This window comes from Hypanus sabinus, chromosome 23 (genome assembly GCF_030144855.1).
Source record: "Hypanus sabinus isolate sHypSab1 chromosome 23, sHypSab1.hap1, whole genome shotgun sequence".
Classification (NCBI taxonomy): Eukaryota; Metazoa; Chordata; class Chondrichthyes; order Myliobatiformes; family Dasyatidae; genus Hypanus; species Hypanus sabinus.
This window is the reverse complement of record NC_082728.1, coordinates 22,317,760-22,330,421: the sequence shown is the minus strand read 5'-3', so window position 1 is coordinate 22,330,421 and position 12,662 is coordinate 22,317,760. Positions and strand designations below refer to the sequence as shown.

Genomic DNA, 12,662 nt, shown 5'->3' with positions numbered 1-12,662 from the left:
GGAAAAAAAAATTCCTTAATAATCCTTTAGAGATGACTCTCATATGATTCAGGAACACGTGGTCAAAAAATGTAAGTTTAGATATTTTCTCTTTCTCTCACTTTTTGAGGAAAAGAAACACTGAATACGCCTTGTTGTGAGTACTTTCTGCTAAAATTGATTTAACTCACAATTTGAATTAAACTTGGAAGAAGCAGATAATGAAGCTGTCCCAATATTTCAAGAAGAGGAGTGAAGCAGATGAACTCAGTCCTTTGATATTCAAGGTATTAATTTAAATTAGAATTACTACATTAATTCAAAACTATTTTGTCCCATTGCTGTGTGATTCCAGAAGATTATTTTATGCAAAGTTAGCAAATTTTCATTTAACAGCAGTTATATAAAATGCATGAACAATAAGCTTACAGAGTTATAAGTACATTTTCTTTGGTTTAAAATGTGTCCATTAGTTTGCTAGTAAACATGTGACCAATATGTTTACGTAATATTTGATAAATTAGCAATCTCTGGAGAAGGGAAACAAAACATTGAACTGATTCAGAATAATGTGCTCTGTTTATCCACTGAATCTTCCACACTGAGTTGTTAGTATCCAGAGCTGAAATTAATGTCTTGTCTTAGTGACTTACGAATGAAATATCCACGGGTTATGCATGAACAAATTATTAAGCAGCAAATAAATAAAGCAACTACTTTTAAAAAAGTATTTATAACACTGTGATTCAGACTTTGCATCAACATCTGAGCTGGTGGTAATAATTGAAATAATTAAAATCCAACATTAATATTATCAACCAGAAAATCTACAGTTATTTATCAGAATCGGAATCAGGTTTAGTATCACTTTCTTACATGTCATGAAATTTGTTATTTTGCAGCAGCAGTACAGTGCGAAGACCAAATCACTATAAGTTACAAAATAAATAAATGGAACAAAGAGAAAGGAATAATGAGATTGAGTTAATGACTGTTCTGAAATCTGAAGGGAGAGGGAAAGAAGTTGATTCTGAATCACAGAGAGGAGGTCATCCAGCCGTGTACCTCCTCACTGATGGTAGTAACGAGAAGAGAGCATGTCCCGGATGATTTGAAGATATCCTCGAAGGTGAGGAGGGTTGTGCCCGTGATGGAGATGGCTGAGTGTATAACCCTCTGCAGCCTCTTGTGATCCTCTGCATTGGAGCCTTCATACCAGGTTGTGATGTACAGTTTGCGCTTCAATGTACATCTATAGAAAATTGCAAAAATCTTTGTTGACATACCAAATCTCCTTTACCTTTGAATGGTGTGCAGAATATGTGCATTCATAACTGGTGACATCAAGTTCTTAATGTTATATTAAATCTCTTAGTCTAACATATCCTAAGTACAAAACCTGTCTCAAAAGCAAAATATTGCAATCCAAAGTAACGTATTTGTCTGGAGAGTTGCAATTTGATTACGGCACTATGCTAAGCAATTCTGTATCTGCATGGAGCAGGAAACAAGCATTTGAAGATTAGCTGTGCAGTGGTAATTTCAAAACTTGAAAATGTTCTTTTTATTATTGAAATATTTTCAAGAAGGGCAAAGATTTAGCTCGGCGTGTTGGATTGAAATGAATATTTGACAAATAAGTGAACTCAAGTGGCAAAGGAGTAATGTGCATGTGAAAAGGATAAAGATCAAGAAAAAATCTTGAGTGCCACTTGAAAAAAGAAGTTATTTGTAGAGCTTCCGTAGCAATAAATGCAACCGTAGATAACACAATAGACAAAGACTGCGTCAAAATTGCAGAGAGGATTATTGGCATATTCCAATGTTGTTATAAAAAGTACATTTTGTGACTGTGATTACAGGCAATTTACTGCATTACAGGATAAGAAACCCAAGCAAAGATAAACAGGTTCTGGGTGATGACAACATATTATTAATTTCCATAGATGCTGCCTGACTTCTTGAGTTCCTCCAGCAAATTATCTGTGTTATATATTCAAGGAGTTTGGGGGAGTTATCAAGGTTAAAAGGCTCAAATATGAGTTTTTATGGACACTTGATGATCACTATTTTGAAAGGAGGAGTGAAAGTGTCTAAAAGAGAACCATAAGGGCAATTCAAATTATCCTGAACATGGCACAATAGTTTACTGCCATAGTGCAGGAGCAGCAGGGTAGCATCGCGGTTAGCGTAACACTCTACAGCACCAATGGCCCAGGTTCAATTCCTGCTACTGCCTAAGGAATTGTGTATTCTCCCTGTGATGGTCTGGGTTTCCTCTGGGTGCTCTGGATTTCTCCCACTCTCCAAAGATGGGTTAATTGGTCACAAGTGAGTGGTGGGCCTGTAATCGTGCTGCATCTCTAAATAGACAAGTTGCAGGTACTAGAGCAGAAGGTAGGTCTCATTCATAAGAAAGAATGGAAGAGAACTTTTGGAAGATGGAGAGAAACAAGAAAGAGATGAAATTTTCAAAACAAATGTAGAGTCTGTGCCCCCAATTTACCCCCGTTCACCTAGGGTGAACCTGCATCGCCCCGCAAATAGTGCAATACTTTGGTGTAAATACGGTGTAATGCCCCCCCACCCGCCCCCGGTACACGCTTGTAACACAAATACCAGATAATACACCAAAGTCGAGTAAATAATTACAACTTTATAGATATTTTCTTAGTGATGGGTTAGTAGGAACAGATAACCTAAAGGCACCAGATCAGTAAGTTTATCAGTTTGTGCACATAATATTTTAATACGTTGGAGCTCACGCCTCCGGTTCCATCCACAACGACTTTCCGAGCCTTCGGCCACCGTCTGAACCATTGACGTCCAGTATCCGCTGCCCTGGAACCGCTGTTCGCTCCTCACACATCCGTCCTCCTCACTCGCCTTCCCGAAAAAGACCACGATCTCCCGCTCAGCTGACACATACAAGATAGCATAACAATTCTCCATTGGTTATTTCCCCCCTTGTCTGCAGTCATGACCCAAACATTCCAGCTACAGAAACCCTTAACGGCATTAAGTAACATTACAGAGAAGACATTTCATAAGCCTGAACAGTTAACACCACAGTTAATGGTACTGAGAGCTAAACGCAAATAATTTGAAGAAATTATATTGATGTATTTGGGATGAATTTTGTTTATCTACAGCTGACTTTCCATAGACTAGATGGACTGATTGGCCCGATTTTTCTCATATGTCATATGTTTCATGGTCTTACAGAGCCATCAGCTATCTGCTCATTGATGTGCACGCATTCACAATGAAACATTTAATTCAAAAGCATCCTGAAGATCAGATGCCAGTATACTTAAGATGTTTCTCCACTGCTGGACCTGCCATTAGGAAAGGGGAAGAGAGGAGTGGCATGCACTTTGGATCTGATCTTTCAGCTTCACACTAGGAGAGGTGGTTCAAGAGATAACCCCATTGATTCAGAATAAGAAGTAAAAACTGAGCTACTTTAAGTCTTTATGGTTGCTTATTTTTACTTGGTTGTTACTATTTTAAAGTGTACTGATGACCTTTTTAATGATCTTATTATTTAGTTTTTTATTTAATTAACTTTATTTGATTGAATGGATACCCATAGGCCTTTCTCGCCTGCAGCCTTTACACCATCAGGGATTCCCAGAGAGCACCTTATCAGCAGGCCATGTAAAGCTTTAGCACTGCTTGAGGTATGGAGGGTTGTTTTTCCCTTCAGATCCAGAACATAGTTCCAGCTGAGCATTTAACCTAACAGGTAGAATGGCAGGGCCCACCAGAGATGAAATGTGGACAGTGTTAAGTGTGCAGCCAAGATGCAGTTGCTAATGGTACCTGCTCCCAACATTCAGTTACACTGAGGCTAATGCATCAGAGATGCATACAAGCTACAGCTGACACTTGCATGCGTACTTAAAGCTGGCAATAGACAAGTTTTCCTGATTGTATTTGCAACTTTGTTATTAAAAATATTGTTCTGAACGTGCTATTCTTTAGTAGATTTTCAGTTTACCATTGTGTAAATGACATTTGACATTACTGTAATAGAAGGAGCCATGAAGCCTGCGATCTGCCTGTAAAGTATTAAATGTAAATGTTTAATGCAGGGAATGGTTTGTTGCCTTTGTCCATTACAGACATAGCAATTGCAAAGATTAAATATTGTTTAATGTGAGTTCCTGCACGTAAGCACAAGGAGGACAAAATAGTGGTTACTCTGGATCTGATGCAGCACGAAAAGCACAAAAGATAAAGAAAACAATAATAATAAAAACAATACCTATGAAAGATTATATGCAGTACATAAATTGATTATCTGTCCATTAAGTGACACCAGGCTGTACATAAGGTGAATCACAGGAAATAATGAAGAAGTGGTTAAGTTAGTAAGTGGAGGTGTTGATTGGCCTCACTGCTTGGGGAAAGTAACTGTTTTTGTGTCTGGTGATCCTGACATGGATATTACATAGACTCCTCCCTGAGGGAAGTGGGACAAACAGTCCATGAGCTGGCTGGGTGGGATCCTTCAAGATGTTACTGGCCCTTTACCGGCACATTTCTGTATATATGTCCTTGTTGGTGTTAAGGCTTATGCCGGTGATGTGTTGGGCATTCTTGACTATCCATGACAGAGCCTTCCTGTCCACTGCAGTGTCGTCTCCCTACAAGCAGTGATGCAGCTTGTGAGGATGCTCTCCACTGCATAATGCAACATTATTCTATTCATGAACACAATTTTAGGTTTAATGCACCATAGTTTTTGATTTTGAAGACAATTAATCAAGCATTGAGAGAGCTGGCATACATCTGGAGCTTTCCACGCTGTCCGCGGTGAAGGGTTTTGCTGTGGGGTGAATCAGCCGTGTTTTCATTCCACATCAGACCATGACTCAGCAATGTTCAAGACAACTGTGAATATGTTTCACAATGAATGATAGGAGAGCCCTGGAATTCATTATTGACGAAGTGCTGGAATTATGCTCTTAAAATCAGTTAAGGGAAAAAATTACCCGATGCAATAATAAACATTCTTGGCAGCTTTCCCGATGAAACTGAAATTCAGGTTAATGTGCAATATATGGTGCAAGGATTTCACAACAGTGACGGTAGATCGCAACATCTACAGAATCTGCCGAAGTAGGAGAGGTAATCTCAGTGATTAAAAATAACATTACTTTCACAATAAGAGAGAGAGATAATGAAAGACAAGCAGGAGGTGGTTAAAGAAAATAAGAAAGGATTTAAAATTGTCATGGGAGTTGTCTCTGGTCTCATGATGTGAGTGGCAAGATGATGAAATGTAGAGGTAATGATGGAGTGGAGTCATTGGAGATTTGAATTGGGATAATTAAACAACTCTGGAATGAATTCAGCATCCTCTTCAGGATTAGAACAACTAAGAAGCAGTCAGCGAGCATATTTTAAAATGGATATTTTTGATTAAGGACAAGACTGTGGCAGCATGAAATAAGAGAAAAATAAGCCAGCCAATTCCTTGAATCAGATCTGCCATTCAGATACGCCATTAGAAGTGGTAGAGGCAGGTTTGGTATTGTCATTTAAAGTAAAATTGGATGGGTATATGGACAGGAGGGGAGTGGAGAGTTGTGGGCTGATTGCGGGCCGGTGGGACTGAGTGAGAGTAAGCGTTCGGCAAGGACTGGAAGGGCCGAGATGGCCTGTTTCCGTGCTGTAATTGTTACATGTTTATAAGAACCTCGGTGATCCAATCCTGGTATCTACACCACCTGTCCCCATACCCTTTCTCCCTTGTACTTTAGATGTCAGCCTTGATGATCTTCAATGTCATCACTTCAGCAGATGTCTGTAATGGAGAATTCCAAAGATATACAGCCCTCTGAGAGAAAGTGAAATCATCGTGTCTCCACCTGAAAAAGGGCAGCCATTTATTCTGCAACCATATTTCTTAGTTCTAAAATTCCTTCTAGGGTATAGACTATATGCAGCAGTACCTCTGCTATGAGCATAATGAATTGCTTAGCAAATCCAAAGGTGAATTGATCCCTTCTTGTTCCTACCTTCATAATTGCTGGATAAAAGGTTTTGAGAAAGACCCAGTAGAAATCGAAGAAAGTAATTTAGTAATAATTCATCACAACATCAGATCTTTAGTCAAATTTATTTTAGTATAATTGGCAAAACCTGGAGAGGTGATTTGTGCAAGATGACTAATATCAACAATTAATCAAAACAGATTAAATGTTAGACATGATTGTCCCTCCAAATATTCTCACTTAAGCAGATCTCCAGAGATGTGGAAACCTGATTTTATTTTCTGTTTACTTCTCCATCCCTTCACTTTCTCTCTGAGGCTCCTGAAGAGGTGCCTTAAAATGTAACTTTTTCACAGGTTTAGATCATGTTCTATCTTGTATTTTTCTCAAAACTTGCTTATAAATCCATTAAAAGATCTGGCAACCACATGAACATTTGCCTGAAACATTGACTGTTCACTTCCATAGATGGTGCCTGACCTGCTGAGTTCCTCTAGTATTGTGTGTGTGTGTGTGTGTTGCCCTGCCAATATCTGCAAACTTTCTTGTGTTTTTGCTTTTATGCTGCTTACTTATTTTGCAATTTATTTAAAAGCTTCACTTCACTTGCTTTTCATCATGATTGCTGATAATCCTTTTGTGGGACCTGTGCTGTGAAGTTGTGCAAAATATTATAACTTGGGGATTGCGCTTGATTGGCCTTCAGGTCTAGAGACAAGCCATGGACAGAGAGAAGATTGACTGTGCTCTTTAGTGTTTGCTCCTTCAAGGCTGAGAGCTTCAGTGAAAAGTTATCATGAAAGGAGCCGAGTTCAATCCTGACCTCAGGCATTACCTGCGTAGCACATCTACACCATCCCTGGGACTGCACGGGTTTCCTCCCACATCCCAAAGACTTTCAGGTTGGTATGTTAATTTTGCGCTGCAAGTCACCTTTAGCGTACAGGTGAGTCCTCCAAGAGGAACACAGCTTTGTCATGGTTTGAAGGCTTGCATGCCTTAATGACCCAGAGAATAATGGTGGCTGGAGTCAGAGAGTTATGCTTTAGCTCCAAGTAACCCAGAAGGCACACAAAATGGCTCACCCCCCCCTCAACATCTGCTCAGTCAAGGTTGCATTTTCCAGTATTTAGTGATAGAATGAATCCCATGGAATCAAACCAATTCTTAAATCTCTTAGAAAGAACATTCCAAATACTTGCTGTCCTTTATTCTTTGTTATTGACTATTTTCAAAGCCTGAACACTTCATTCAATGGCTCTGTGTGGGGTTGACTCTCTGGAAATGATCTGTCATAGAGAGGGAATTTTCAATGTTTGTACACCTATCTGTATCTCTATCTCTTGGGAAAAAGGCAGTACATAATTTCAGTGAATTCTGTATTGAATAAAAAAGGAGATCGGCAGCGGATGGAATCTGATTTTTGAGCATTTTATTTCTGATTGCATTCGCAGAGAAAGGAGCTATTTTTATGGTTTATAGAATTGACATTAATTCCTACAGTGACGCATGGAACTGACTTAACCTGCCTTTGATTAATCGGATAGTTTAGTCAAGTGGGATGTTAGTACCTTAATTTTAAAGGAAGGGTTATTTGTGTTTTATATTCACAAGAAGTATGCAAATCTATTTTTAGGGAAATAGCTGCGATCTGCTGTAGTTGATTGATACAAAATAAACCAATTTATATTCTAATCTACTCATCCTAATCTTAAAATGACATTTACATCATATCATAGTCAGAACGCTTCGAAATGTTAGAGGAGGCGAACGAAATTGCGTTTTCTTAGCCACAGTGTTTCTGATGTTCTAATTGTCCCATTATTTTTGATAAATGAAGGAAGGAAAGATAAAATACCCGCTGGCTGACAAACGGGAACTCGCGAAAAACAGGCTGACTTGTTTTTTTTTGGAGAATGAAAGTCTGCAAGAAAAGTCCAATCCTTATTACGGTTTTCAAATTCAATTAGTCTAATTCGTTTATCTGCCAACCCGCCTATCTTCAACAGCACTCGAGTTTTAATAGCGCGTTAGAATGAAAAGGCACAAAGCGTAATTGATTGCGTTTAACTCGCACTGTGTCATTGCTAGAATGAAAACAAGTCTCATTCTGGCGGCAAGTATGTGATTCATGAAACTGTGGTGTGTGTGTGTGTGTGTGTGTGTGTGTGTGCGTGTCTATTGAATGGTTGGGTAACCATTTAGGCGCGTGAAAGTACCTTTTGCCAAATTGGATTGAGTGCGCGACAGCCGGAGTTCGCTTCGCTGGATTCAGTGGCCAGGACAATGTGGTCCATTTGATGTTGTACAGTGCGCGTTTCCATTGGCTCACTGTCAACTTTGAGCTATATTTTCTAGTTTACTTTAAACATTATGCCATACAAACGTGTATTCCAAATATGTTTTTAATGTGTTGCTTCCCTTTTACAGATTTTCACAACCAACAACCTTATAACCTTAACATTATATGCACAACATTCTTAATCAGATAATTAAAATTCCACTTTGCTTACTACAATCGTTCGCTTGATATAAGCCAGAAGAGTAAAGGATTGCTCCCAGATAATGATATTGAGCAAATGCTTTTTTGGCAACTTAGCTTGTTGGATGCGATCGGTGAGACTGCAGAGCTGTTAATTTAAAGGTCGCCTGGACGCCTGGGCTCTTTGGGTCACAGCTTTCTGACGCTCTCCGGTCTAAACAATCTAAATACCCGAATTGCGTAGCGTTTGATCTTTCAGTGTCGCAATCCTGATATTTCCTCCGCATTTCCATTCTAACAGGAGGGGAGGCTTAACGATGGCAGGATGGCGCCTGCGAGTTCTAGTCGCTGTCCCCTGGCGGACGGTGCTGAAACAGAGAGCGGCCTGGGGCCCGATCGCCACCAAGAATTGGCCTACCTCTATCATCGTCACCATGTGGTCAACAAAGTCAACATCTGCATCAAGCACACAATGATAGTGTTCAACTTCATCTTCACCGTAATGGGCTCTCTGATACTGGGAACCGGGATCTGGGGGCTCATTGACAAGAAATCTCTGGACTTGGACAACATCAACCATCTCAGTACAGACCCCATGCTGGCTTTCGTGATTGTGGGACTGATGGTTGGCACAATTTCCTTCTCGGGATGTGTCGGGGCACTGAGGGAGAACCAATGCTTGCTGAAGTTCTTCACTGCGGGGATCCTGATATTAGTGTCTTTGCAGATAATCGGCGGGATGGCGGTTTACGCGCTAAGAGATAGGATCGAACAGTACCTGGAGAATGGAATGATTCTGGGCGTTAAGAGATATCAGGATGATCTCGATCTTCGTTTTATTATAAACGAAATCCAAAGAGGGTTAAAGTGTTGCGGGGTCCACTCATACCACGACTGGGAGCTCAACCTGTAAGTACTTAATAAATCTTCTGATTTATATTATGAAACTGAAACCAGTGTGGGCTTCGAGGTATTTGGCTCTGAGGTCTGCATTACAATTTATAAGGAAACCAAACCGCTTTATGAGTTTTATTAAGTATAGACAGCGAATTCAATCCGGCAAAAGATGTCCGATCCCGTGCAGCGCCATTTATATCAAAAAACCCCTAACTGTCCAATAACACTCTTAAGATCGATTAAGGACAATTTTTTAAAAAAAAAATCTCTCGGACTTGAACAGGCCAAATCAGACAACTCCATTTCTGTTTAGAATATCTTACTCGCTTGGTTATAGTCGTCATTTATATTCGTTGTTTTTTTTTTAAACCATGAACAATTTGACCTTTTTTGCCCTGTTAGCACGTTTCATTAGTAAATAACTTCGTAGATGTTAGGAGTTAGAAGTTTGGGATTTGGAAGTGAATTCAAACAACTCCTGGTGCTTTGTCTGAAACATTGATATTCTGCGCTACATCAACGTCTGCACTGGTGCTGCTTCCTGCACCCATGCTGAGCTCGTCAGTTTCATCAACTTTGCCTCAAACGTCCACCCTGACTTTAAATTGACTTGGTCCTTTTCTGACACCTCTCTCCCCTTTCTCCATCTATTTGTCTCCATCGCTCTGTCTCCATTTCTGGATACAAACTGTCTACAGATATCTTTGAAAAACCTACAAACTCCCACGGCTATTTCCTTTACACCGCTTCCCAAACTGTCTCCTGTAAAAATGTTATTCCCTTTTCTCATTTCCTTCGTCTCTACAGCATCTATTCCCAGGATGAGGCTTCTTTCCAGGACATCAAAAAGATGTCCTGCTTCTTCAAAGAACAGGTTTCCCTTCCTCCACCATTGATGCTGTCTTCACCCGTATCTCTTTCATTTCCCGGACGCCCGCGTTCATCCCATCTTCACACTGCCTTAACAGGAATAGAGTTCCTCTTGTCCTCATCTAAAACTCCACGAGCCTTCGCGTCCAACAGAACATTTTCCAACTTTCATGATCTTCAATGTGACCCTACCACTAAACACGTCTTTGTTTTCCCCCCACTCTCAGCTTTCTGCAGGGATTGCTCCTTTCACAGTTCACTTTCCATTGGTCCTTCCCCACTAATCTCCTTCCTAGTACATATCCCTGAAAGTGTCATAAAAGCCAGCCTGTCCACCCAACTCCTCCCTCACCAGCAAATCTGTTGAGGTCATCTTGTACCCAGTGCTCCCAGTGTGGCCACCTCTACATTGGTGAGACCTGACTTACATTGGGGGACCGTATTGTCAAGCACCTCTGCTCCAGCCGCTAACATAAAGTAGAATTTCCCTGTGGCCAACCATTTTAATTCCTATCCCCATTCTCATTCTCATGTTGGCTCATGGCCTCCTCTTCTGCCATGATGAAACCACCCTCAGGGTGGAGGAGCAGCACCTCATACTCCGTCTGGGTAGCCCCCACCTTGTTGGCATGAACAACGATGTCCCCTTCCAATGACTATTTTCCCTTTTTCCATCCACCTTCCTTCTTTTTCTATTCCTCACACTGGCCTCTTACCACTTCTCCTCACTACTCCCTGGTGCCCTGGTGCCCCTCCTCTTTCCTCTTCTCCCATTATCCACTCACCTCTCCCATCAGATTCCTTTTTCTCCAGCCATTTGGCTTTTCCAACTATCCCCTCCCAGCTTCTTATTTCATACCCCTTCCCCACCTACCTGGGCTCACCTGTCACCCTATCACCTTTTAGCTTGTCCTCCTTCCCCTCCTTCAACCTTTTTTCTAGCATCTTCCCTTTTCCTTTCCAATCCTGATGAGGGGTCGCAGCCCGAAACATCGACTCTTTATTCATTTCCATAGATGCAGCCTGATGTGCTGAGTTCCTCCAGCATTTTGTGTGTGTTGCTTTGAAGAGCACCAGCACCATCCCCACCCCCTCCCATATGTCCCCATACACCCAGCCTAGCCCGCACTGTGAATGATACTCTTTTACCTGGAGTGGGTGGAACCGTCTGAAACAAAGAGGTGAAGGCAGTTGGTATTTCAGTGAGAGGTTCAGGCAGAGGTTATCTGGGGACCTGGAGCTTTGGGGTTGTCTTTAATACACAATTGTCACAGAATTAAATGCATGATTATATATTTAAATACCTGTTTGCAAATTGAAGGAAAGCAATGTTCTACTAACAAAATTAGATACTTGTATTCATTGTGATCGTATATTAAACTGTTTTAAAATAAACAGGTTGGCTTGACATTGGCAGATTAAAGCCAGTAATGAAACCATTGAAATAGATAGGTCCCCTTTTGAATGGAGCTTAAAGTGTTATCATTTGTAACAAAGCCCCAAATGGGAACTCTGCCTAACTCAGAGTCAGAAGTTCGCTTTGATTGGCTGTTACTCACATCACAGAGTTCACCATAATAGTTTCTGTTACTTTTGTTACCAGCAAGTCAATGGTTTTTTTTTATGGGAACAGATCGTTCCCTTGGCGTTGGTCACCTCAAAGCACATTTTCCTCATGATAATCCATCTACTGCACATCATCAATGACAGTGGCCGTGGAACGCTCCGAAACATAAATCTTCATGCAGTGCTCCATTGAAAGATGCAGATGGAGATAAACGATCTTAAGTTTAAATTGGAAAGGAAATGAAGTAATTCATTTTTTTCTGTTTTAAAAAGGCCTTGTAAAATGTTGCTACCCTGCTGATGTGTGTTTTCCTCTGTAGGTATTTTAACTGCAGCTCCCCGGGCATCCATGCATGTGGAGCTCCTCCTTCATGTTGCATTAATCCACAAGAGAATGGCACGGTCACGAACTCTCAGTGTGGCTTTGGCACTTTACATATGGAGGAAGTGACAGCCCAGAAATACATCTACCTCCGAGGGTGCATGTCATGTATCACCAGCTGGCTTTCTAGTCATGCAGGCTCAATTGGTATTTGTGGTGTCATCCTTATGATTGTTCAAGTACTTGGGCTCATTTTTGCGACAAAGATACTGAGTGACATTGAATTAATTAAAGCTCATTGGTAGCAGAGAGATGCAAAATATATCAACAGTAGAGTGACAAACATGTTGAAAACATGACTGAGCTTTTTATATGCATTGTACGTGGAACTTACAAAAGTGTGGACATTATCGCCCTTGGCTGAAACAATCTCCAAAATCCATTCTAAGTTTTATTGATACATTACTTATGTAATTAGCGATTGTTATAAATGGAATTAAACGTGCAGAGGAGAATTAAGATAAATCATACACATTGAACA

At 40.5% G+C, this 12,662-nt stretch overlaps 1 protein-coding gene across 1 annotated transcript; it reads left to right on the top strand.

Annotated features, from left to right (window-relative positions):
• The first annotated feature begins 200 nt into the window (after nucleotides 1–200).
• tspan10 (tetraspanin 10) lies at nucleotides 201–12,426 on the top strand. The gene is made up of 3 exons (XM_059949063.1): nucleotides 201–266; nucleotides 8,768–9,375; nucleotides 12,120–12,426. The coding sequence occupies exons 1-3, from the start codon at nucleotides 201–203 to the stop codon at nucleotides 12,424–12,426; spliced, it is 981 nt and encodes a 326-aa protein (XP_059805046.1).
• The last annotated feature ends 236 nt before the right edge of the window (nucleotides 12,427–12,662 follow it).

Excerpts from the sequence above, each read along its gene's own strand:
- tspan10 (XM_059949063.1), top strand. The coding sequence starts at position 201 with ATGAAGCTGTCCCAATATTTCAAGAAGAGGAGTGAAGCAGATGAACTC. Across the intron at positions 267-8,767 it reads TCAGTCCTTTGATATTCAAG|GAGGGGAGGCTTAACGATGG; the intron begins GTATTAATTTAA and ends CCATTCTAACAG. Across the intron at positions 9,376-12,119 it reads CACGACTGGGAGCTCAACCT|GTATTTTAACTGCAGCTCCC; the intron begins GTAAGTACTTAA and ends TTTCCTCTGTAG.